Source organism: Malaclemys terrapin, chromosome 10 (assembly GCF_027887155.1).
Source record: "Malaclemys terrapin pileata isolate rMalTer1 chromosome 10, rMalTer1.hap1, whole genome shotgun sequence".
NCBI lineage: Eukaryota > Metazoa > Chordata > Testudines > Emydidae > Malaclemys > Malaclemys terrapin.
The window spans coordinates 81,017,198-81,043,388 of record NC_071514.1 but is presented as its reverse complement, the minus strand read 5'-3'; the positions used below and the strand labels follow the sequence as shown (position 1 = coordinate 81,043,388).

Sequence of the window (26,191 nt, the reverse complement as noted above, 5' to 3'; positions counted from 1 at the left end):
TGATGCTTTCTGCTTTTATTCAATTAAATGCAGCATTCTATACAAGAAAAAAAATGAAATCCATGAAATTCCAAACCCTGACAGTGAAGAACTAAATTCTTCCTAAGAATCAACCAGAATTAAAAGATTCCCCCCATGGTACTGTACATAAAATAATCTCTTCCCCATTTACAGCGTTCCACACAGTACTTTTTTTTTTTTTGTATCTCAAACTTCAGAACTGTACAACTTTGTTACAAACTACGCTTTCCTATGAAAACCTTATTACAGAAAAAAATATTGCCACTTTTTATTTCTTTGTAACAAAAAGTTAGAATCTTTTAAAAAACAAAATGTAAGTCAGCCAGAACTCTGTTAAGAGCGTGAGTGGGGGGAGGGGAGGAGGTTGAAAATAAGGGAAGGGGTACTGCGGAGCTTGTCAGAGCATCAGATTAGCATTCCCTTTCTGTCTCAAAAAGGGAAACTGCATTTGGCATATAAAACTACTTATCACTAGAGGTGGGTCCAAGCCACAGGGTTCGGGTCCAGGTCCAGCTCTGAACGTCCCCCAAATTTCAGGGCTGTTTGGATTTGGGGGGGTTTTGGTTTAGAGCCATCTCCAGTGAGCACGGCTATCAAAACCTCATACTAACAACATTAAAAACCAAGAACTAGAGCTCTACCCTTTCCCTGCACAGGAACCCTGGGAAAGAGCTTGAGAACTTAAAAAAAAAAAAAAAGCTAACACCTGCGTGTGTGAGTGTTACAGTAGAAGCTACCTGATTGACTAACTCAGAAGTGTGCATGTCAGTTGCCAAAATATCAACTCATGGGCTAACCTTCAAGATGAACCAAGCCTTTGGATTACAGCTCATGTGTGCCACAACTCAATTTATTTACAACAGCTGGATCAGAATTTAGCAGGTGGTCAAAGCCAGATGTGCCAACCCACATCTTCCTACCATTGTGTAATTTACCTAGATGCGGTTAAGTGGAATGGCTGAGGTTGCCAGATGCTTAAGAAGCAAAGCAACGTTCTAAAGAAATCCCCGTGCCAACACTTCTCTTCTGTTACTAGCAAACCTTTTCACTCTCTTCCGATGGACACACCGAGCCCATGCAACGGGCTCAGAGTTTTGATTCCACCACTAGAACAGATTCATTTCAGCTACATATAGCCACATGTAGCAAAAATACAAATTCCTCCCCAGCCTTTGTTTGCAGAGAAACACAAAGCATCTACTTTCCTTAGGTAAGAAAAATAATGTCATGGTTAAGGTCTGGGGGGTGTTTTTTGGGGTAATTTTACCGTGTCTTTGATTGAGATGATAGTTTAATGAATTATGCATACTACATGCAGATTTAGAGAGAGGAATTTGGACCACATTATTGCACCAGACTATGAAAGATTTTAAAGCCAAGTTGGTCAGGTCTGTGAATAAGGCCTTGTTAGAAGCCACCTGGCTCGAGCTTCCATTTCTGAGCAGCTGGTGATGACCCAAGTTCCACCCCCCGACCCCAGAGATGAAAAAGAGGTGGGACTGTGGTGGCCATTAATCAAACCAGAGTTGCCAGAACTCACCTCACATCTGGACATTCTCTAGTTTAGGAGAGTGCATGCAAGTCTGACCTGGGACTTGCAAGCAGTCCCATAAGCCACCGCAAGCCAGCTACAGAGTACATGTGGGGGTCACTAACATCGTGAGCCATTGTTCCAGCAAATAAAATACAGTAGGTTCTCTAGACATTTAGATCTGTGTGAAAATGTAAAGTCTCCATTTTTTTTTTTTAATTCAAGGTTTCACTTTGAGTGATGATCAGTGCAAAAAGTTAAAAAACATGTATCTACAGATGTACATACGTGTGTCTATATAAAATATCTGTACAACTGGGGAGGATGGCCTGCCAATACACAGAGTGACATCTGCCCTAAAGAGAAAGATGCCTTGAGTCCAATTAGTTGTGCCCCAATCTCTCCATGCAATGTTGCAGTCAGTTTAAAAAAAACAAACCCACACCAAACAAACCCACAACCAGCTCAAAGATTTGAGACTAACCCTAAAAGGCTTTCCTGACCATTTGAGTAAAACCTGTAGAACTGAACAAACAGCAAAAGATGGAAAACAGGAAAAAGTTGCACTGAAGAATACAAAAATAAATCTGAAGTAAAGGTATCTGTTGTCTACACAGAATGCATAAGAGTTAGAATGAGGTGTCATTTGTACCATGTTAGAGGAGAGACCTCTATAGATAATGCATAAGTTGGTCTTGAGCTCCTTTAAGACAAATCCAGTACCTCATTCCCATCTGGGTCACACAGCAAACCTTGCTCTATCAAGTGTTAATTTGGGAGCCACTATTATCACATCACAAAAAAGAGGCACAATTGCAATCAACTTCATTTTAAGTTGAGGAGCCAGAACCTAGGATCCTTACTGCAGAGGTAGACGTAACGTAGCGTGTTTGGATGGGGGTGCACTGCATAGCAGAAGAGGACTGTCACAGGAAAGAGGAAATAGAGGCACAGATCACTATGGTTTCTGCTATTTATCCAGCCAGAGCTACGTTTAAGCAAATCAGAATGCTAGTATTCAGGGAAAAAAAAAAAAAAAAAAAAAAAGATGATGTATTCAGCACAGCACCCTAGAAGCACAGAGGGCATTTTAGCAGCATGTAAATTGTGAATCCAAAAGTGTTCTAATTAAAACCATTCCTCAGCCTCCTGCTAGGAGTCACCATCTTAAAACAGTGACATTCACGAGGCCAGCCGTAGATAGACAAGACTGCAGCAGATCCAGCGTGAGAAACCGAAAGGGAAGAGTTTTTCCTTTCTGATTGTTAAGCTGGTCTTGGAGCGGGGTTGCTACTCTCCTCAACAAGCTAGGAGAGGGAGCAATCGCAGTTCTAATTTAACAGCTTATTTTCAAATGCAATTTACATTTTAAAGACTGCCACAAGCACGAACTTTTAGAACTCTGCGCAGAGGTGGTGCTCTTTTAAAGGGCTGGCAAAAGACTATTCTCAACTTTGAGCGATGCCAACTAAAGTTCTTAACCAGGAAAACACACACAAAAACAAACAAACAAACAAACAAAACAAACCACCACAAAGAGACAAGCCCAGGATAACCTTTGAAAGACTTGGTCTAGTAATCCTTATGCAGATAGCACTTCCACTGAAGTCTGTAGTAGTTTTGTTTGCATTATGACCAATGGTGGATCTAGTCTTAAATAGACTCAGCATTCAAGAGGGGCCACCTGTACATTCTGGGGTAGGAGAACCACACATGAAAAAAGTCAGAAGGTTGGTAAACGTGCTAGATTTCCAACAAACAGCACATGAGGGAACAATGCTTGGTTTCTGGACTGGAAACTCTTCATGACAGCACCAGACATGTTTCAAAATATATTAGATCTTTTTATTGTAAAGTACATAGACCATAGCTAGTGTTCAAGACACGATACCAAGGAAAACTACCCAAAAAAAAAAAAAAAAAGTTTAGGGAAGGCAAAGCTGTAAAAAAGAAAAACAAACTTAAAAATAAAGACCAATCTTTGCAATTGCTGACATTTGGATTCAAGGAATCAAATGGAGGAGAGTTTTACTGTTTAATTATTAAAATTAGGGTACTAAATAAGTTATTAGACCCCAAACTTTGACAACTCATTGAGGCTTCAAGCCAGGATAATGCGGACTGAATGTGGAAAGATGATCAGAAAACCGTATTAGAATATCTAACTTCTCCTATTAACTCCTTGAGCTCCAGGAGTCTTATTCACAGAACTTTAAGTCGCTGGCCAAGAGGCTCACGGCACCAGAATTCCTATGGTCTCTCAGCAAACAGAAGAGGGACACAGACCAGTTGTGATGTTTGTTGAGGCTATGAACAGACAGTGCAATGCAAGTTAAATGGGAGGCATCTGACACCTAAGCTGGGGGTTGCCCTTTTGAGACAAGAACCCTCTGACATCCCCAAAGGTACTAAGGGAAGAAGAAGTCTGCTAGTTCTACAGGGGTGACAATATCACACACTTCTATGAGTCAGCACATCTTTGTGGCTGAGAAGTTTAACAGATTCTTCAAGCTGCTGCAATGCTCTGAAGCATCCTCAAACAGGGTACTCCAGAGAGAATGCAGTGTGGATCCTTTTCCTCCTGAACCAAGAAGGGAGAGATCCACTTCCACCAAGATGCCAGCCAGCATAAAGACAGCCCTTCCCAGGGCATTGCCAAGTCACATTTCCTCACAAGTGCAATCTGCTAGCCCTAACATTGTTCTGGCTATTCTCTAGCTTTGAGAAGGAAAAAGCACGTATCCAAAACACACACACAAATCATTTTCATACTCAAAGGCCTAGGGGGCCAATACAAATCTCAGTCCCGTAGTTTGACAGGCCTCAATAAAGCCAACTAAGACACTTATCCAGAGATTAAAAATCCAAACACAATATACTTCTGAAAAATTGTAATGATGCGGTTAGCGAGAAGGGTCAAGTGGATGGAGCAACTTCAAGTCCAATATTCCTTCCTCTTTCAAACAAGCCTATTCTCTCCTTGAGGAGCCCCTCAGAACCACCACTGATGTGAGCAAGAGCTTGTGTATGGCCTTCGCAGAGAGAATACACCCTCTAGTCAGCAGTGCAGAAGACGAGATGCTTGCAAGCCCAAACTAGCTGGGGGGGGGGTGAAGTGGAGGGAAGCATAGGGCATTAAAAACTGTTACTAAAGTGCAACAAATATCCTAAATACTTTGTAATCGATTGCAGTAAGGGGTGCCTGCAAAGCTTCAAACTTCCAGTTGCTGCAGGACACCTTTAAAAAGAAAAAAACCCAAACTATGTAATAGCAGACTTAGGAATTCAGGAGCCCTTTGGTGTAGCATGGAGTATGAGGCCGCTACAAAGAGTTTCAACTCTTGGGGTCAAACAAGGTATTTAGAACATTTTAAAAAGAAACTTAGTTAAACAAAGCAAAAGGAAAAATTAATTTCTTAAATCTTCAGTAATGAAAGTTAACTTTTTGGTGTTTTCAAAAATACAGACCAGGCAGCCTGCCACAGTGTTAACAATATCCACTTCATGAGGGAGGGGGATGTCCATCTGACACACCCCTTTGGAAACTGCAGGTGGCACCTTACATATTCCATCAATATTTATGCCTCACTATTACTCCATTCATAAAAACAAATAGCCAGATCCTTCCCAATTACTCTTCAGCCTGAAAGGAAACAACAAAACTGAAGCTAGATGAGAAATAGCCGGGGGGGGGGGGGGGGAGGGGGGGAGGGAGGAGAAGTTTTCATAGACTGGAGGCCACTCTCTTCAGCTTTGAGACTCCGGAAAGCTCATGCCTCAATGTCGCCTCATTTTAACTTTGCGGGCTGGACTTCCATCCTCCTCCTCCTCGTCATAGTCCTCTGTGTACTCGTAAGACCTTCGCCAATAGTTCTCAGAGCTGAAGTTGCTCCGTCTCCTATGTTTTGGTAAGAGGACCGAGCGCCTGTTCTCCTCCTTATCCATTTCTAAAATCCGTGGCCTAAGGAAAAGAAGAGAAACATTTGGAGCAGACACTCAGTTGTGAATTTAAGAGATGTCTCAGACTAGTTGTGTTATTTAAGGTACAATTTCTTGAATATTTTGACTAAATGGACCACTTGGAGCACATGGCAGACTGGACTGCCAATACTGTCAGGTCACAACGCCGCAGTATTCCTACAAGTACAGAATTCCTGTGGAGTCCAGCACAGGTGAAGCAGACTAAAGTCACATGAATGCTGAGGGGAGGATTTTGCCTGTAGTGATGCATGTTCTTTCTGAATCAACATCACAAGTTATTAAAAGGCTCTTTAATTTACTCTTGTCCTACAGTGAAGCTGTTAAACTACAAGAGAAACTACCAAACTATGCAACCGCTCTGCCATTCCTTCCTAGGCGTACCTGATTGTACCAAATATTACCCCTTTTATGGGAGATTCCCATTGTGATAAGCACAGGTAAAGAATGTCAGCATTAAGGGCATGATCCCTTTTAAGGCAATGGGATTTCTGCCATTGTTTTTAACGGGAGCAGGACTCCCTATTCTCTTGCTCTTTTAGGAGCTAGTTTACTGTTTCTCTCTCTCTCTCCCACTATATATATATATATATAAATTCCATAAGGGTTGGTTGTTTTTGTGGCAAGGTTTCTTGCTCTCGGTCCCCTCTCCCCCCGCCCCTGAAACATCTGACACTGGCCACTGTCAATGGCAAACTACTAGACTACATGGACCAATGACCTGATCCGGTACAGCAGTAGTTACTGTCCCCATAACAAATGCATCACGTTGACATCCATGGAATATGCATGTACTATACTAGAGTCTCTTAGGCTACATAAGGGGACAGACCCAGACAGTGTTGGACATAAATGACAGAGTAAGAACGTAACCTTCAGGTTAAGGAGAAAACCTCCCCACCACCCCCCATGTTGTACTGACATAGCGACTCCTGCAGTCCCATGAACTGTTTTTTTCTGTACGATCAATTGTGTTTCTGTTGTATATTTACTCCACATTAGTTTGGGGGACGTTTCAATGTAACGCTACATTTGTAGAGGTGTCTCTCTCTTGGCTTATACAGTTAGTCTGGAACTTGAGTGGGATGTTACACAAATAAGACTCTCCTCAAGTGACTGGCTGCAGCATGGGCTGGACCTTGCTGTAGTCAAACCATGAAACCAGGCCAATCTTTTGGTTTTACATGACGTTGAGAAGTCTTACCCCTTGCTAAGGCTCAGAGACACCCCTGGGTACCAGGAATACTGGTTAGATTTTATACGGGACAGCTGGCTTTGAACTATCATGATTTTGCACCACCATTGAAGTATGGAAATATTTTTTCCCCCCTATAATAGGAGTTATCACTCCTGGCTAGAAACCATTATATCGACCAAATGCATCACTGTCGTCACAGGCGAAATCTCATGCTGGATAGGATTCCATAAACTCACACTAAAAGACTGGCTCAGCTTCTGGTGCTGCTAGACTAACTGGACCATTTCCAAGAAGGAGTCAGTGTCCAAATCCCTCTGGAAACCAAATCCTGCAAGAGTTCACCGAGAGTTTGGGTATGCAAGGAATGCAGGATTGGGCCCACAGCAGGTATGAGAAACATCGCCCATTAAAACCATACCCTCACTCTTCCCTGTGAGTGAAACCTTTTAGCCTTTTCAAAAGTCCTTTCATTTTATACAATAGCTTAGCAAGAAAAGTCAAAATTAGCTAGAGGGAAACGTTATTGTTCTGAATGAGTGCACTACCAAGAGGACGCTGAATCTATTGTGTCTCAATCCTGCCAACCACTTGACAAGAAAAAATAAACAGCTTAAAATCCAAGCTCAGCTTTAAATGGACAGGTTTGGCTCTAAAAAAGCCATTTTGATTAAACAGGCCTATATTGCCTAGGAAGTATGTGTGGAGTAAGCAGCCCTGAGGCAGGAAAGGGGAGAAAACTTGAGCAGAACTTTAATGCACAAGAAAAGAAAAAGCCAAACTAAATAGGCTAGACAGAGTTTAAGTTGTTACACAATAGCATTATAGGAATGATGCTGCGTTATCTTTGCAAGAATCACATCAAGACCTATGAAATGGGCTGTTCTAGCAACTGTGATTACTACCAGGCTGATGGGTGGGTGGCATTTACCATTGTTTTGACAGACCATGAAACTTTGCAGTTCACTGAGACCAGAAGCCCTGGAGCCAGATCACTGCTTTCACAAGCTCTCATCCTACCTGTGAGCAGCGTCAGGGTCTGCTTTGCGATGGGACCGCTTTGGTTTCAGGATCTGATCCCTGTTGCTTCCTGATAGACGGTCAGAGGTGTAACCTGGCGGCAACACAGAGCTGCTCAGCGATTTTGTTTCCAATCGAGGAGCATCGAGTCTTGTTCTGCGAATGTTAAAAGACAAGTGTTTCCAAAGAAGCACTTTTGGGGAAGTGCTGACATATCAAAGTAGCTATTCTGTCTAGTCAAACTGAAGTAGCTCCCCTGATCCAGGCCCACCAGCAAAGTTAAGTGACAAGCAGGATAAAGTTCCACAAGGCAAAACTTGCAATCCTCCCCTTCAAACTCCCATTTCCCTATTCAAAAAAAAGTTTGCTTGGGATCTAGCACACAAAGCTGATATATTGGCCTATATTAACTCAACTATTAATTCTGAGGGTTAATAACTGTTCAGCTACTTAAAACCCTGGATAAAATATCTAGAAGTGATGAAGCAAAATTCCCCATCTCTGATCCATATTGCAGTGCTTAGCTTCACCTCTGTGCTCTCCCTACAGCTCCAGCTCTCTCGCTGGGATCAGGAGAGCTCACCTGTGCACATCAACAGCGTTTTGCTGGAGATTTTCTGACAAACTCAACAAAAATATCCAGTAGTCATCAGGTGAAGATCCAAAAGGAACGCCAAGCAAGCTGCACCATGGTATCTCAACTAAAATAGTCAAGATCTAATCCACACTAGAAGGGAACTGTGCTAATAGTTACCTCAATGTGCAGTAGGGTCTGGCAAGCACAGTTCAGCTAAAACAGAACAATTCTGTCCAGCAGCACTGTTTGCTCAGACACAGCTGTAGCTGGCTCAGTTTGCGTGCCCAGGAAATAGCCGAGCTAGCAGAAGCTATCCTACAGAACACTCAGTAGTATACAGAGTCTTAACGTGGTTGCATCACTGCTACACACAGACAAGCTTTTGGCTTCAGCAGTACGTCGTTTCAAACATGGACCCAAGCCCTGGCACCGAAAGGATGCAAGACAAAAAGGTACCAGTGCTTAGAGCAGTGCATATAGTGGAGATGATCCATGCACTCTTTGTGAAAGAAACATGGCTGCAGATTCCTCCGGCTTCCTAATATTATTTTACAATGTGCATCTCCCATAAGGGAAGTTTGCTAAAAATCAGGTCATGCAGTTGGGTTGTAAGAAAGGGGAAAATTAGCTTTCTGGTTATTCTTGAACCTAAGTTTTGCAAGCTTGATTTCAACAGGGTCTGAAAAAACTTCAGATCCTTTCAAACGCCAATTAAACTGTTTGCAGTTGCAGAGCAAACCATCGTCTCCACCAACCCTCACCAGCTTACTCTCTTTGCTGCAGGTACAATGTGTCGACACATGAATAAGGCACGTCCATACAGAGGATGTAGGTTTGTCAATTGCACTGCGCACAGGAAGTAGGTTTGTGTCAGACTAATAATCCAGATTACCTGCCAGTATCTTACTGGAATTCAGATCCAAGTCAATTAGTTAGAACACTGAATGCAGAAATAATGGCAGGTCCTATGCTGAACCAGTTTATTGCCATTCCAACACTACTCACAAATATGCCAAAAATAACACAAGTTGTCCGCTTCTGATTCATGAAAGCTATAATCAGCATTCTGACAGGCCAGGCTGACCAGATAGCAAGTGTGAAAAATCGGGACAGGCTGGGTAATAGGAGCCTAGGTAAGAAAAAGACCCAAAAATCAGGACTGTCCCTATAAAAATCGGGACATCTGGTCACTCTATGACAGTCATTGTAAGCTGGGCAACAAAACCTCAAAGTTCTTCCTCACCCCCAAGCACTTCATGATGGCTCACACAAAAATGATTTTATGAAAGGAAGAGTCAACTTGTGGAGGGGGAATAAGGCTTCTGAGGGCGTGGGATGATATAGCCACCCCCTGAAATTAATGGATTAAACAAAACAAACAAAACCCCAAACATTTTGCACAGAAATTAAATATGATTGGAAATGCAAGTCTCAAAGTTTTAATTGGATTACAAAAGAGCATAAAATCTTGACTGATGCCTCTGAGTTTTTAGGTCTTTTAAAATGTAGCTAGGCAGCAGAGGACACTAAAAAGGAAAGATATGCACAGGCAAGTAAATTATGCAAAGCTAACGTCATTTAACATAGTTTTCTTCTACAGGTACAATACGCGAGAAGCATTACAAAGAGCTTGAACTATCATTTGGAAGTTACTTCCAGAGCCTGTTTGAGCAGGTCTCATTAGGTTGCACTAACACTGCTTATTTCTCTGGTTAGAGTTATGCTTTTAAAAAAAAAATGGGTAGGTGTTTTTTTTAAATTTAGGAGTTTCAGCCCCCTCAGGGCCTCCAACCTCTTAAGCTGAAGAAAAATTCCAGCCCTTTCTGTTGCCCTCATTGCCCTGCACTCTAGTACATGGGGAACACTGTAAATATCATTATGTTTTAACTGCACTGAAGCGTTTATGACCTACTTGATAACCATGCTGCTCTCAAAATATTGCACAAAACCGACCAAACGTCAGAGCATTTCTCCAATACATAGAGTTTTGTTTTACACTCCCTGCCAAATAAGTACAGAGCTTCTAGAGCTTCACACACAGAACATATTCAGGAACAAAGACTCAAGACCAAAAGTTTTGCCTGTTGGCCCCTTCACCACATGGCTCGATATACTAGTTCCTAACTATACCGAAGTCTAAAGCGAAGCACCCTTGCCATAATACATTTATCTTGGTGAGAATCAGATTCTCTGGCTACCCAAGCAGACCCTACAGAAAGAACGCGCTTTAGGACATCAATATTATGCTAGCAACAGGCTACCTAAAGGGAAAATAGCTATTTTCCTGGTTGCATAACACACTATTTAAATCTGCAACAGTCACATGATATTGGATGTGAAACTTCACCACAGCAATCCGCACTATGGGATGCAAGTGTTTACAAAGGTCACTGCAGTCCTGCGGTGTATGGATGCAGACCAGGTTCGACAGCGAGCAGATGTTCTAGCGTCACAATGGATATGCAATAGCTAAATAAGCTGTAGGGTGCAATGTCTATAGTGTACCCTTTTGCAAAGTGGTATATATGCATTTTAGGGACCAGGCCTGGTAGGTGCTATAAAGACTGCAGGAAAAGGGGGATTCCAGATTCCACAACTTCCTTTTAGACAGATATAAACAGCATCCTTCACCACACCAGTCAGTCAAGCAGCTATCAGAATCTTACTCAGTAAAGGCATAGAAGTTCCCATTGTGCTCTCTCCTGCCTTAACTTTGAGTGAGGCAGAGTGTAGGATGCTCAAATACACAAGCATTCAATTTCACTGACTACGAAGCAAGCTCTAGAGGCATTGTTATGCAAGCGTTCCCAACACAGTTCTGCCAAGAGATGTGAATCCCTGCACTCCTAGGCCTTCTCTAGTATAGAGAAGTGCACTGGTTTAATATCAAGTTCAAAAAAAGTTTTAAATTGCAATGTAAAAAAAATACACAAACAAAAACCAGTGTCAGCCCAGCTAATTCAATATAAACAAAGGATATCTAGTTATTGAACTAAACAAAACCACAGCCAAGAGATAAAAAACACTTCAAGCACGTTGTGGAAGTGGAAAAAGGGATAAAGGGAATTTGAACGCAGATATCTTAGTTTCTAGGAATAGAGCAAGAGTCAGGCTAACACTAACTCTAATAACGCAAGACTTTAAGGCCTGGGTGAGTGGGGGAAAAAAACCCCACTGTTTTGACCTTGTGTTAAATAAAAATGGAATGCAGACTGTAGCAAAAACTGCTAACAAAAGTAAAATATCAAAAAGGAATATGTATAAACAAGACACGGCTGTTGATCATTATTGTATGCAATCAAAGGTATAAATGCTTGCCCTAATTGTTGATCTGGCGGAGACCTGCCTAGGAAGAGGGACTCCCTGTCCATGTGCACTCTTCCCCCTTGCAATTGCTTGAGAATAAACTGTCTCTAAATTGTTGCAAACAACCTAAGAGTGAAGACTGTGTTTTCTTCCATAACGTCCACATTATAGGTTTCCCCCAGCTTAGCTAGTTTAAACCTAGTTAGTTAAGCCAACGCTCTTCTCTAGCGCAGACAAATCTCTAGGCCCCAGCCACTCACGAAGACAGGTTACCGGGCTAGATGGACCATTGGCCTGATCTACTGTGGCCACTCATGTGCTGAAGTCTGGAAGGCCCATTTCTCCCCTAATCCTGCCAATGCACCTCAATCCTGCCCCATAGTACCCCCACGCTCCTTCAAATATTTCAACAGCTACAGAAGTTTGTGAGCGCACCTCTAGTGGCACTAGTCCAGATTGGTTTGGTTTCTCTCTGGCAGCAGCTACTCTCACTCCAGCTAGTTTCAACTGCAACAGCTTTTTGGTTCCTATTAGAATCGCTTTGCCATGTTTATGTACAATGCACAAAAGCTCCTCTCTTTACTTCATAGATTCCAGGACCAGAAGGGACCACTGTGATCTTGCATGGTCAGCTGCCCCTACTTCACACCTCTGCCCTGTGTCTCCACAAGCTGATTTTGCCTCACTAGTGTCTCAGGGCTGTTGCCTTTCCTGGTCTCATTCCATGGCTTCTCTCTAACCAGATGTCTGAGTCTTCACTTTGCCCCGGAGTTGATCTAACGGGCACTGTGCCACATCTTCCACGAGACTAGGTTTCCTTGAAACCAGCTAAGCTGCTTGAAAGCTCAGAGGATCTGGAGCCAAATTTCTGACGACTAACCTCACGCTTGCCTGGGCTGCAATTCCAGCAGTCTGCCATTGTCTCTACTCCCTTCTGGGTTTTCAGTACTTTAAGCCAGAGGGGCTCCATTGGTTTATACTTTCCTCGTAAGGGGATTTCTTGACAGTGCAATTACTGGTTGGACACCCCACAGAAGGGACCACCGCACAATGAGTTTTAAAAACAGAGGCTGCTATGTATTTTCAAGTTACTCAAAAGGGTTGTTGTTTCTGCCACCAGGACTCAATAAAACAGATACCCAAAGAGGTGGGGGGAGTTAAGAACATAAGAATGACCATAAAGGGTCAGACCCAATGATCCATCTAGCCCAGGATCCTGTCTTCTGACAGTGGCCAGTGCCAGGTGCCCCAGAGGGAATGAACAGAACAATTACTGTGTGATTCATCCCCTGTTGTGCAGTCCCGGCTTCTGGCAGATGGGAGTTTAGGGACATGAGAGCATGGGGTTGCATCCCTGACCATCTTGGCTAATAACCATTGATGGATCCAGCCTCCATGAACTCATCTAATTCTTTTTTTCAACCCAGTTATATTTTTGGCCTTCACAACACCCTGGGCAACGAGTTCCACAGGCTGACTGTGCACTATGTGAATAAGTGCTTCCTTATGTTTGTTTTAAACCTGTGGCCTATTAATTTAACCAGCTGACCCTATCTCGTGTTATATGGAAGTGTTGTTACCCTTCTTATTCACTTTCTCCTACCTTTCATGATGTTATAGACCTCAATTATATCCCCCCTTGGTCATCCCTTTTCTAAGATGAACAGTCCCGGTCTTTTTAATCTCTCCTCAGATGGAAGTTGTTCCACCCCTAGTAATTTTTCTTGCCCTTCTCTGCACCTGATCCAATTCTAATACATCTTTTCTGAAACGAGCAACCAGAACTGCACACTATTGAAGACGTGGGTGTCCCATGGATTTATATAGTGACATTATGATATTTACCGTCTTAATATCTATCCCTTTCCTAAGGGTTCCTAACACTGTCAGCTTTTGACTGCCGCGGCACACTAAGTGGATGTTTTTGGAGAACCATCCATGATAAGTCCAAGATCTCTTTTTTGAGTGGTAATAGCTAATTTAGACTCCATCATTTTGTATGTATAGTTGGGATGTTTTTCAATGTGCATTAGTTTGCACTTACCAACATTGAATTTCACCTGCCTTTTTTTTGCCCAGTCACCCAGTTTTGTGAGCTCCATTTGTAACTCTTTGGACTTAACCATCTTGAGTAATTTAGTATCATCTGCAAGCTTTGCGCCTCGCTGTTTACCACTTTTTCCAGATCATTTAGCAGTATGTTGAACATCACCAGTCCCAGTACAGATCTGTGGGGGACCCTGCTGTTTACCTCTCTCCGTTTTGAGAGCTGACCATTTATTCCTACCCTTTGCTTCCTGCTTTTAACTAGTTACTAATCCATGATAGGACCTTCTCTCTTATCCCATGATGGGTTACTTTGTGTAAGAGCCTTTGGTGTGGGACCTTGTCAAAGGCTCTCTCACAGTCTGAATACACTATATCCACTGGATTACCCTTATCCACTTGATTGTTGATACCCTCAAAGAATTCTAATAGATTGGTGAGGCATGATTTCCCTTTACAAAAACCATGTTGACTCTTCTCCAACACACTGTGTTTATCTGTGTATGATAACTTTGTTCTTTACTGTAGTTTCAACCAGTTTGCCTAAGGCTGAAATTAGGCTTACCAGCCTGTAATTGCCAGGATCACCTCTAGAGCTTTAAAATAAAATAAATAAATAAAATAAAAATAAATAAATCAGCATAACATTAGCTACCCTTCAGTTATCTGGTATAGAGGCAGATTCAAGTGATAGGTTACATACCACAGTTGTTAATTCTGCAATTTCATATTTGAGTTCCTTCAGATCTCTTGGGTAAATACTATCTGGTTCTGATGACTTATTACTGTTTAATTTATCAATTTGTTCCAATACCTCCTCTACTGTCACCTCAATCTGGGAAAGTTCCTCAGATCTGTCACTTAAAAAGAATGGCTCAGGTGTGGGGACCTCACTCATATTCCATGCGAAGAATTAATTTAACTTCTACGCTGCTGAAATTTTAAAGCTATAGGGACAAACACTGGCCAGAAGAAATGGCATCTATTGAATAACATGGTGTTATAAGATAGTATCATCGGTGATGAGAAAATTTACAGGGCATTACTTCACGCTGCCAATCCCTAAAGATCCATTTATAGGCCTAGTTTTGTAATCCATGTGTGTCAGTCATCAGCATTTTGATTTCCCTGTTGGAAATGAGTCATCATCCTCCCAGAGGAAAATAATTTCTCTGGCTTATTATGAAAGATGCCCCATACAGAAATTGATATGGACAATATCTACTTGAAGGGACCATGTCAGGTCATTCAGTACTTAGAAATCATGTAAACAGGCCTTAAATTGAGGCCAAAAATTTAGGGTTTTACAAGGCTGGTTTTATTTTTTTTAAATAAGGCAGCCAACGAAAGACAGCTGTTTGGATGTGAACGTACCCTCTGCAGTGTTTTCGAACATTACAAAAAAATACGCTGTTGCAAGAGTCAGAAAATGAACCCAAGAACTTACAGTAACAAAGAAGAGGTCAGAACCAGGCAGTCTATTTTCATTGTTCAAAACTAGTTTAGTAAGTAATCAGATATTTAAGATTTAAAATGTTGAATAATCTAATGTTTTAACACAAGTGATTTACCACCTGATACTGGCCCTTTAAAAATGTTCTGAAATGACAGAGGGTTAGAGAGTCAACTTTATTCTTTCTTCCTTGATCACTCAAAATGCTTTAACACTTACTTTCTAAGGATGATGACAGCTCTCCTCTCCTTGATGTCCTGCGGTCGAATGCAGTGCGTGATTTCATCAGCTGCATATCCACTGGACAAAAAAAAGACAAAAAAAAAAAAAAAAAAACCATGAACTATGAGCAGGCTGATAAATGATTCCCAGTTTCAGAGAATCAAGCACTGCTACCTACTCTCTAACTTTCATGGTGCAGTTCCTAAACGTCACACTGTTCTGAAAACAAATTCATGTTATCGGCCTTACATAATTTTTGCTTTCAAGTTCAGGCAGGCTGAGAAACAGATGAAGACATGAATGTTTTTTTGGTCCTGGTCATTTTCTGCCACAGTGTGTAAGTACACATCAAAAAAAATTAATACAAGCCATATTCATAAATAAAGTGACATTTAAAGTATAACCACAGAATGTACAGTCAGCAACCTCATTTAGTGAAGTATGATCAGGAGAATTTAAATGAGCAACATACCACCACCACATTACCGAAAGGGATAGTCCCATGTAATTCCCTCCATAGAAAGCCATCTCAATTACAATGGAGAGAAATGTGGGCAAGCTGTAGACAAGATTCTACTCTGCCTTTTGAGTTTCCCCTTAAGGGTTGTGGCTTTGGGATCACAGGTGAATTTTTAGCCTGGTGAAAAGCAGAGTGGCAAGAAGTCAGAGAATGGGTGTCCTTGTGCTAGAGGGGTTGGCAACCTTTCAGAAGTGGTGTGCCGAGTCTTCATTTATTCACTCTAATTGAAGGTTCCGCGTGCCAGTCATACATTTTAACCTTTTTAGAAGGTCTCTTTCTATAAGTCTATAATATAGAACTAAACTACTGTTGTATGTAATGTTTAAGTTTCATTTAAAATTAAATTAAAATGCAGAGCCCCCCGGACTGGTGGCCAGGACCCGGGCAGTGTGAGTGCCACTGAAAATCAGCTTGTGTACTGCCTTCGGCACGCGTGCCATAGGTTGCCTACCCCTGCACTAGAAAGACTAACCTTTCTGTGTCCCCATCAAGTTCAGATACTTCCCTGCATAGCATAACCACTCCCTGCTCCGCTGCCCCAAGCAAGCAACTCAGACTGCCCTCCTATGTAACCACAGAGAGATTCTACTGCTGGAGTTATCAAGGCCCAGTCATAGAAGCATGCATGAAGATGATTTAGCTAGACTTGTGTCTTTAGACTAATTTCTGTAAAACAAGATACTGCCCTAAGAGCTACATACTATGGGTATTCAGAAGCATTTGAGGTGTATTGTTGGCGCTATCAAGTAGTACAAGTATCAACGTTCTCTTTCGAATTCTGTTCTCATGGTTGCCTTTTTGTTGAAAAGTACAGTTTTCAGAGTTCAGTGCAATCAGCAAGGTATGTAGTTTGAGGTTTCACTGAGCAGGGCCACATTTTACGTTAATATGGATGACTGCAGATAACATCTGCTTAGACAAATTACCGTGTAAGAATTTCTGGAAATGAAACACTGTTCTTATGATGTTAACTGAAGGTAAGGAAAGAAGCCCACTCAGACTGGAGGGAAGGGAACGCACCATGCCAGTGCTTCTCCCGCTTTGGAAAAAACAGAGCTGGGGTGGGCAAACCTTTTGGCCTGAGGGCCACATCGGGGTTCCAAAACTGTATGGAGGGCTGGGTAGGGAAGGCAGTGCCTCCTCAAACAGCCTGGCCCCTGCCCCCTTCCCCCCACCCCCCCGCCGAACCCCCGACCCATCCATCCCCCCCGCTCCTGGCCTGACCGCCCCCTACCGGGACCCCCTGCCCCTAACCACCCCCCCGGGACTCCACGCCCTATCCAACCCCCTGCACTGTCCCCTGACTGCCCCAACCCCTATCCACACCCCCACCCCCTGACAGGTCCCCTGGGACTCCTACGCCTATCCAGCCACCCCTTGCTCCCTGTCCTGACTGCCCCCCCGGGATCCCCTGCCCCTTATCCAACCCCCCGCTCCCTGCCCCCTCATCATGCAGCTCAGAGCAGCCGCGCCGTCCAGCTGGAGCCAGACACGTGGCATGGCGAGCTGAGACAGGACAGCAGGGGAGGGGTCAAGGGCTAGCCTCCCCGGCTGGGAGCTCAAGGGCCGGGCAGGATGGTCCCGCGGGCCGGATGTGGCCCGTAGTTTGCCCACCTCTGTTCTACAGCATCCTGAAGGCACAGACTGAATCCCCATCCCAGCACAGAGTGCCCCATGCCCGAATGGGGCTTAAGAGGGCACTTCTGGCAAGATAAAAGCCTTTCAGAATGTTCTAAGATAGATGGCAGGGGCACTACATACACTGGATCTGGCTCAGGAGAAAAACACTACAGAATCAGTGTGTCCAGGACACAAAAAGGCAGAATCATACATTTGTGAACTCATCTCTAATACTATAGGCCACTCTCCCATCTCCTCTTTAAAACTTAACACAGACAGCTTGCACTTATAGGATAAATGCGGCAAGTTTGAGGTTGGCCAGCAAGATTAGCGTTAATGATTTCATGCTGGATAACACGGGGAAGCTAAAATGTAACATTCTGCAGTGCATCGACATCATTCCATAATTCAGTGATTCGATAAGAGGCTATTTTCATTTTCTTTTTAGAAATCTGTGCTCTCATTTTCTCATTTCCCAAGTGCTTACAGACTGGCTGGGAAGACAATGCAAACACTCCCCAAAGTAAAGCCCTAACACTATACCTTCTTCATTGCAAAGTCCAGTAGTCAGCAGTAAGCATTCTTGCATGGCCTGGCTAAGTGGGCTGTAGGTTACTCAAGCAGGTCTATCCAGAGAAGGATACATGGCACAGGACAGCCCCTCCTACATGCATGGAGTTAACTAGTAGATGGGACTGTAATTCTCCCCCAACCTCCCCAAAAGAGAGAGAGAGAGCTACCGTTCACTCCCTCCAAGATACAGCATCTGTTGTTTCTAGGACTGAGATAAATTCTGGAGAGAAGATCAGTGTGTTTTATTCAGGTGTAGCACAAAGAATTAAGACGTGTTATGCAAGTGGGCTTATTATAGGGCTCTATTATGTTTCAGTATCTTTGCTTCAAGCTCCAGTGCATTAATTAAGATAAGATGAACACTAACGTGGGTGATCTTAATAGAACCCTAATAATGCCTTTAACTGAAGAGAACAAGCTAATTTCTAAACATGAACACTCCATAAGACATCAGGCTGTATGTTCTGATTATTTACTGGGCGGGAGTCTACTTCACAGAGGAGTTTAATGCCAACTTGAAACTAATAGGACTCATGGCCATAGACAGGCACCAAGTATTGGCACAAAGATTATAAACCTAGATATTCTGCCTCCCTGCTCCAAGAGGCATGTGCCAAGAAGATGGCAGCAATAAATACCCAAAGCTGGTCAGCCCGAGCTCTATGCAAACTGAAATAAAAGTTATATTTGAACTAGCAAAAGAATGTTCTGTTCCTCAACAGCCCCATACCAAATACGATCATCAAGGTGAGACCTGACAAAACAAAGTCACTTTGTTTTGCTAAGGTCAGTTAGCTACATCCCTGAGCCTCCCAACACCACTAATACTGAAGCTATCAAGCAAACATTCGTTCCTCAATGTATCATTGTGAGAATATCTGGATTCTAGTCCTTGTTCTTCTGAAGGCTTCCCTCTAGGACTTTGGTCAAATCCCTTAACCTGTGTGCCTCTGTTTACACATCTGTAAAATGAGGTCAATACCTACCTCACAGGGGTGAAGCGAGGCTTAGTTTATTGTCTGAAGTGATTTGAGATTCTCAGCTACACCATCTAGTATAAGTAGAAGTTTCATCCTAATTTTATAGGCAGGCAAACTGAGGCACAGCCTGGTTAAGTGAATTGCCCATGGCTGGCATCCCAGGCTCATTCCTTGTCCATTAGAGGGCATATTAGAGCCACTCACCCCAACAGGGAAATGCTGCTAATGGAGTCACACTCAGATACTGCCATTCCTTAGTCATAGACTCAGACTTCAAGGTCAGAAGGGACCATTATGATTGTCTAGTCTGACCTCCTGCACAACGCAGGCCACAGTATCTCACCCACCCACTCCTATACCAAACCCCTAACCTATGTCTGAGCTACTGAAGTCCTCAAATCTTGGTTTAAAGACTTCAAGGTGCAGAGAATCTTCCAGCAAGTGACCCGTGCCCCACGCTGCAGAGGAAGGCGAAAACCCCCCAGGGCCTCTGCCAATCTGCCCTGGAGGAAAATTCCTTCCTGACCCCAAATATGGCGATCAGCTAAACCCTGAGCATGTGGACAAGACTCACCAGAGAAACACTCAGGAAAGAATTCTCTGTAGTAACTCAGATCCCACCCCATCTAACATCCCATCACAGGCCATTGGGCATATTTACCGCTAACAGTCAAAGATCAATTAATTGCCAAAGTTAGGCTATCCCATCATAGTATCCCCTCCATAAATTTATCAAGCTCAGTCTTGAAGCCAGATGTGTCTTTGCCCCCACTACTCCCCTTGGAAGGCTGTTCCAGAACTTCACTCCTCTGATGGTTAGAAACCTTCTTCTAATTTCAAGTCTAAACTTCCTGATGGCCAGTTTATATCCATTTGTTCTTGTGTCCACATTGGTACTGAGCTTAAATAATTCTTCTCCCTCCCTGGTATTTATCCCTCTGATACATTTATAGAAAGCAATCATTTCTCCCCTCAGCCTTCTTTTGGTTAAGCTAAACAAGTCAAGCTCTGAGTCTCTTTTCAGAAGACAGGTTTTCCATTCCTTGAATCATCCTAGTAGCCCTTCTCTGTACCTGTTCCATGTTTAAGAAGGATGAATTCAAACTGGGAGACCAGAACTGCACACAGTATTCCAGATGAGGTCTCACCAGTGCCTTGAATAACGGTACTAATACCTCCTTATCTCTACTGGAAATACCTCGCCTGATGCATCCCAAGACCGCATTAGCTTTTTTCACGGCTATATCACATTGGCAGCTCGTAGTCATCCTGTGATCAACCAATACTCCAAGGTCCTTCTCCTCCTCTGTTACTTCCAACTGATGCATCCCCAGCTTAAAGTCCAAGGAGCTGCTGCTGAGCACTGAGGTCCTCATCTCTGCTGGAGCAGAGCATATTCCCTACACACTGCTCCAACCTCAACCCCCTGCTGGGAAGACAGACATAGGCTGTGTACTGGATACTGCCGGTGCAAATCACTAGCGCACTAGAAGATGTCCAAATATGCTGGCAGTCTCAGAAGTGCTTTGCATGTTACCCCATCACCATAAGGGATCTATAGATTTCAAATCAGTGGCAATTGGGTTTAAGGTTTCAGCCTATTTTCAGTGATTTTGAAGGAGCCCTCCCTCACTGACTCAGCTGACTGGATGCTACATGTTGAAGCCGAGCTTGAAAAATTCACATGCCTACTCGCTACTGGCATGAAGTTTCCTCTGATAAGGGGATCTACACCAGTTTCTGAAGTTTAAATTCTCTTCTTAAAATAAGTTTCTAGCCTGAACAGCTAAGGATTTCTTGCAACTACAAGGAACGCAGGCTCATCCTGAGTCTGCAGCCAGCGCTAGTGTCTCTGCTATTTACAGCCTTGCCCAGCAGCAGGAGAGTGAAACTAACATATTGTCAGTTTCAGAACTGGTCAGCAGGAAGCAAGCATATGGAGCATATACTGAGGAGGAGAGCCCAAAGAATGGCATGGGGAAGGCCAGAGTGTTAGAGATCTTCCCCTCATAGCAGCCAGGAGGCGCCGGGGATCAAGAGTAGAAAGCAAGCCCCCCTTCTCCTTTTCAGCATCCAGATGGAGACTGGGTGGGGGCATCATTACCCTAACACTGATACAAGTGATGTAGTTCCACCACCCCAGCAAAGTTCAGAGACAGCACCTAACTCCAGCTGCTGGACTTCTCATGTGGGCATTGTTCATGAAGCTCACTAGTGTCCATCCCCCTCACACATCTGTTGATGATCTCTCACTATTCCTCTAGTTAATAGCAACCTAATAATTTGTTTTCAAGACCCAAGCTGAAAGGTGCATCATTTTTAGCAATCAAGAGAAAGATTTGCATTCTGCTAAATTTTGTATCTTGCAAAGATCGTCATGGCACATTTACGAACAGTCTAATATTCATGGTGATACAGCAATAGCTATCAAGACATAGTTAGATATAATGAAGCTCCCCCACTATGCTCCTAATTATTTTTTTTGCAGTTTAAGTATTCTCTCCCCCCTCCCAAGAGGGCACATTCTCTTCAGAAAGACTGGGAAACAGTTGTATTCCCACTGCCTCATGCACACCAGTTCTATCCTACCGGTATTCGTCAGATTCCTTTAAAAAGGAAACGCTAATGTGGCTGAGTCAGTAGTCACCAGCATCCCTTGCACAACTCTAGCCTACAAAGAGTGGCATTGAAATGAAAGGTACATCGTATTTACACCAAGCTTGATTTAGACTTCCTAAGGGGAAAAAAATTCAGCTATGGGTTGAAAGTGGGAGAGAAAGAGGTTTAAAAAGGGCAACTTTAAACAAGAGAGGAAGTACCATTATACCCTGGAGGGAGGGATATGACGTAGCAAGATGGAACCCTTCCTCGGCCCCACAAAAAAAAAATAAAAGCCTCCAAAAACTCTACTGCAGAGAGTGATAGAATACTTAGGCCAAGGGAGCAGAATGAGCGGAAGGGGGAAATAGGTGGCTACAAGGTCAGAACGAAACAGCTTAACAGAGAGCTTTGAAAACCAGGAAGATAGTTGTAAATTGACTGTCGATATTAGTAGGAACAACCCAGTAACGGTGACATGGGGAGGGACAAAGAGAGGGAGAGATGCAACTTTTCCCCCCCAGACTCTTTGATGGTTCCCACGCAGATCTAATACACACAGCCAAAGAAATGCTGTTACACTGGCTTCCCGGGGAACACAGTCTTGCTGAGAACAGCCACTGACCCAGCAATGCTTGAGTCACACAGACATTTTTACAAGCACGTTACTTCTCTCCATACAGTTTCTCTGTTTTCAGAACAATTGCCTTCAGGAACTATTTACTTGGATTTTTCCTCTCTCCCACTTTGGAGAACTGACTCTTCAATGTGCCTGAGAGGGCTGAATCTTAGGCATCACCTTCAGCAGGATCTAGAAGACTTGCAAGTCATGTTCATTCGCTCTCTAACCTGGCAACTTTCATAAGTCATCATAACTTCGATCCAGCCTGGCTCACAATATCACAAACCAATCCCTCTGGCAGAATGTCCTGTACGTGCCAAGTATTTACTAACTGCTGCATTTAAATGGAAATAATCCCTATTTTTAAATATATTATTTACTGGAAACTAATCTCTTATCTTGGATTAAGCAAATCAATTCCAGCAAGGGTTCAGTAACAAGAAACCCTCAAAGCACTATTCCAAAATCTTGTGTTTCCATTCTACGCTTGTCTCACCCATTGATGTTATTTGTCAATACCAAGCTGACATCCTCCAATACAAGGCAATGAAAGTTTTGCCATTAACTTAATTGGGAGCAGCCCATATTCTTTCCTTTTACACCTGTCCAGATAGAATGCTTTGTAGCAATGTAAGATTTACTATTCCAGATCAAACTGCTAGCCCATCAAGGCTGGTTATCCTGCCTATCAGTCTCTAGTACCTTACCTCAGGCCAATATTCACCACTGGAATAAGCAGGTAGAATTTTGTTAGCTCTCAGAGAGCTGTGCCCACTTACATGTCAATTTTCTATCCCCACCAATCTGAAAGTCACCTATCACAAGGGGTATTGGGGAGAATTACTTAATGTTTGTGCAGCAGTTTAGAGAAAAAACAATGCTCAGTATCAGTTATTAATGCACCTGGTAAATACAGCATTGTACAATTGACATGAGAGGAGAAATTCCTTCCTGACCCCCTGCAGCAATCATTTTACAAGCAGCAATCATTTTACAAGCCAAAACATGAGACTGAGTTACCCACAGACTGCCTTACTGCTAGCATGCGCATTTACCAACTCAGACAATAGAATAGCTAAAATACTTCCCTTTGGCAATGTTGAAAAAGTTAGGGGTATTTGACTACCCGTCAAAATGAATTCTGCAGAACTGCCCTTAGCTTCAGGACTATAAATGTTGATCATAAAATTATGCAGCCCCAGCATGTGACTTCCTCCCGCCAGTGACACCTAAAAGCCCACCTGCTCCACAAAGCCACGTGCACCAATCCTCACATGCAACTTAACTGGCCGCTACCTGTGCCGGTCTCAAAATTCCATATGTTGTTAGAGAGGCAGTAGGACAGAGACAGAGAAAGGGATTAGAAGTTGGGACTGGGAAGTCCCAATCCTGGCTTTACCAGTGACTTGCTGCATGACCTTGGGCAGGTAGGGCTGTTTCCCCATCTGTAAGAGTGTGTGGGGGGCCTTACTGTACCCATCATACAGGGCTCTGCACACAGTTTGTACAGTGCTTTGAAGTGCTACATGATTTGCACTTGCAAACTATGTTTCACAGGAGACCTCAGAGCCTTCTACAAAAAGGCAGCTAAGACTGAATATCCCCACTTTACAGGTAGAGAAAAATGAGGCCAGTCACCTCACCTCACCCTGTTTACAGTCACACAGGAAGTCAGTGAACAAGCTAAGAATAGAACCCAGGAGTCCTAACTTCTAAATCAGCTGCTCTATCACAGACACACTATCGGGCAGGGGCTGCATTTTCTGCCTTACTGTGTATTCTAACCGTAGATAGGCGTGAGCTTCAATCCACCAACGTTCCATGCACAGACATTCTCATTGAGGCCACTGCAGATGGGCTTGTCTTCCTCCCAAGCCTAGCTGCGTCACTGCCTGCTGCCCGAGCTGAATCACTGCTCCAGCCAGACCCCCACTGACCATAATGCCTCTGTCCCAAGTATCCTTCCTCCATCCTCCTACCCAGTCAGTAGAAAGCCCGTGTATCTAGGATGCTAGATAAACAACTCAGGCATGTGTTTTTTGCTGATGTTTGGTACTGATAACAAGTTACGAAAACAAATTACTAAGGAGTCTCAGTTTAGTCCCTGAAACCCAGAGGCCTTCCACTTAGTTACCTTAGCACAGTGACACTCCCTCTCCTCACTGGCAGGAACAAGACAGGTTCGGAGACTCTGATGGGCTTGAACTGGAACTTACAGCCAAAGCAGAGTGCAGAGTCGCTGAAGAAAGACACGGAGACGATGGGTCTCTCAAAAATGTGGATAGGGTCCACATGGGAGACAATGCAGCCACCAGGCTGGTAGTCGTTGATCACCGCACTGTTCACAAAGCCCTCAGGGATTACCCTGTGCTCCACTAGCTTCCGGATCACGAGGTCATGCACCCACTCCGGGATGGCATCCACCTCCCCCTGAGGGTACAGCCTTTCCTGACCAGGGCCTCGCCTCTGTAGCTGGGACCCATATGTGTAGCCCTCCCCAAAGAAATACTTGTTCCGAAGAGGGGCCCTGTCCACCGTATGCTCTTTGTAGAGGCCTTTCTCAGCTCTAGATACGACATCCTCGATCCGGGCTTCAATCTTGGCACACTCGTCTGGGCTGAAGAGACGAAGCTGCCGGATGCCACTTTTGACTTTCCGGGCCTCCTCCTCCTCCTTCTGCTGCTGCTGCTGCTCCTCCTCGTAGTCACTGGGCTCAGAATCAGAGTCCTCATGGTACTTGCGTTTTCGCTCTGCAGCAGCACCCCCAACTGCCCCATAGGGGGACTCTGTAGGATCCCGCAGGCTGTTGCCTTTGTAGTTGTCCCGATAAGGCATCATGGACTTCAGCTTCTCTCGCAGGTCTTTGTAGCCACTCCCCGCCATGGTGTGCTCGCAACCCACCTCCTCTATTGATCTCCTCTGTGCACGACTCTTTGGGTCAGAGTGTGGGAAGTGCTGCTGCTATTCATGGCCTTCACCGTCCTGCTGGGATAGTTCCAAAAGGAAGGAGGTACACGGAGTGGATTCTATAGTCAAACTTCCACACACAGGGCACCCACCCAACTCTCCGCTTTGGTGGGGGTAGGAACCTTTGAAACAGGTAGCTCAGCTGCACTCTTCCATAACAAGCCCTGACCCCTTGGAGGGGAGAGGGACGTGCTCTGCTCCAAAACAGGAAGTCCCCCCCCCCTTTCCTTTGGGTAGCAAAACAAGAGACGTATCTTGTACTGCTCTAAACTTCCACGTCGGGCGCCCCCTCTCTCCTTGCTGACACGCGTGTGTGTGTGTGTGTGTGGGGGGGGGATTAGGAAGCTCACCTCCGTCTATGCGAGCAGGCTCTTCTCTGGCTACTGCGTAGGGCAAGAGGGGGGGAGGAGACAGGCAGGCAACACAGGGCCAAGCCTCCCCTCTTCCTTGCTAGGGCCGGGGGGGGGTAGCTCGGCCACTTTCTGGCTTGTAGGGGGGAGGGGGGGGTTAGGTAGCTCGGGTCCCCGTGTCTTCCCGGGGCGGGAGCGCGCAGTTCCCCCAGCCGCCCGCTCTCCCCGGCCGATGCCAAACTCACGGCCGGGCCGGCGTGGGAGCAGGGCTCCGCTCTGCGGGGCCACGCGGCCAGCCTCCCTCCAGGCACGGGTGACGCCGCCGCCGCAGGGCCGGGCGAGGCCTCCGGGCCGCCCGCGGGCTGTCAGCTGCTGGGCCCCGCGCGCTGCGCTGGGAGCCCGCCGCCCATGGGGCTCTTCCTCAGGCAGTGGCGGAGCCTGGCACATGCCCAGCGGCTGCCCCGGCTCCCGGCAGCCCCCTGGCCGCCACCTCGCTCCCCATCGCAGCAGCAGGGGCTGGGGGCGGGAGCTCCGACGCGCTCGCAGACGCGGCCCGGACTCCTCGCTACGTCACCAGGCACCAGCCCGACATTATAAATAACTCAGGGGCAG

The 26,191-nt window shown here is 44.5% G+C and overlaps 1 protein-coding gene across 3 annotated transcripts; it reads right to left on the bottom strand.

Moving 5' to 3' along the window:
- Positions 1–26,191, bottom strand: ALKBH5 (alkB homolog 5, RNA demethylase). 3 transcript variants are annotated; one of them, XM_054041199.1, is made up of 5 exons: positions 25,580–26,191; positions 24,397–25,244; positions 15,347–15,427; positions 7,746–7,901; positions 1–5,513 (listed from the first exon to the last, which is right to left on the bottom strand). In XM_054041199.1, the coding sequence occupies exons 2-5, from the start codon at positions 25,143–25,145 to the stop codon at positions 5,330–5,332; spliced, it is 1,170 nt and encodes a 389-aa protein (XP_053897174.1). In that variant the 5' UTR covers positions 25,146–25,244; positions 25,580–26,191; the 3' UTR covers positions 1–5,329. The 3 variants fall into 3 exon arrangements, with proteins under 3 accessions (XP_053897174.1, XP_053897173.1, XP_053897172.1); XM_054041198.1 differs by having other exon boundaries at positions 25,825–26,191; XM_054041197.1 differs by having other exon boundaries at positions 24,397–26,191.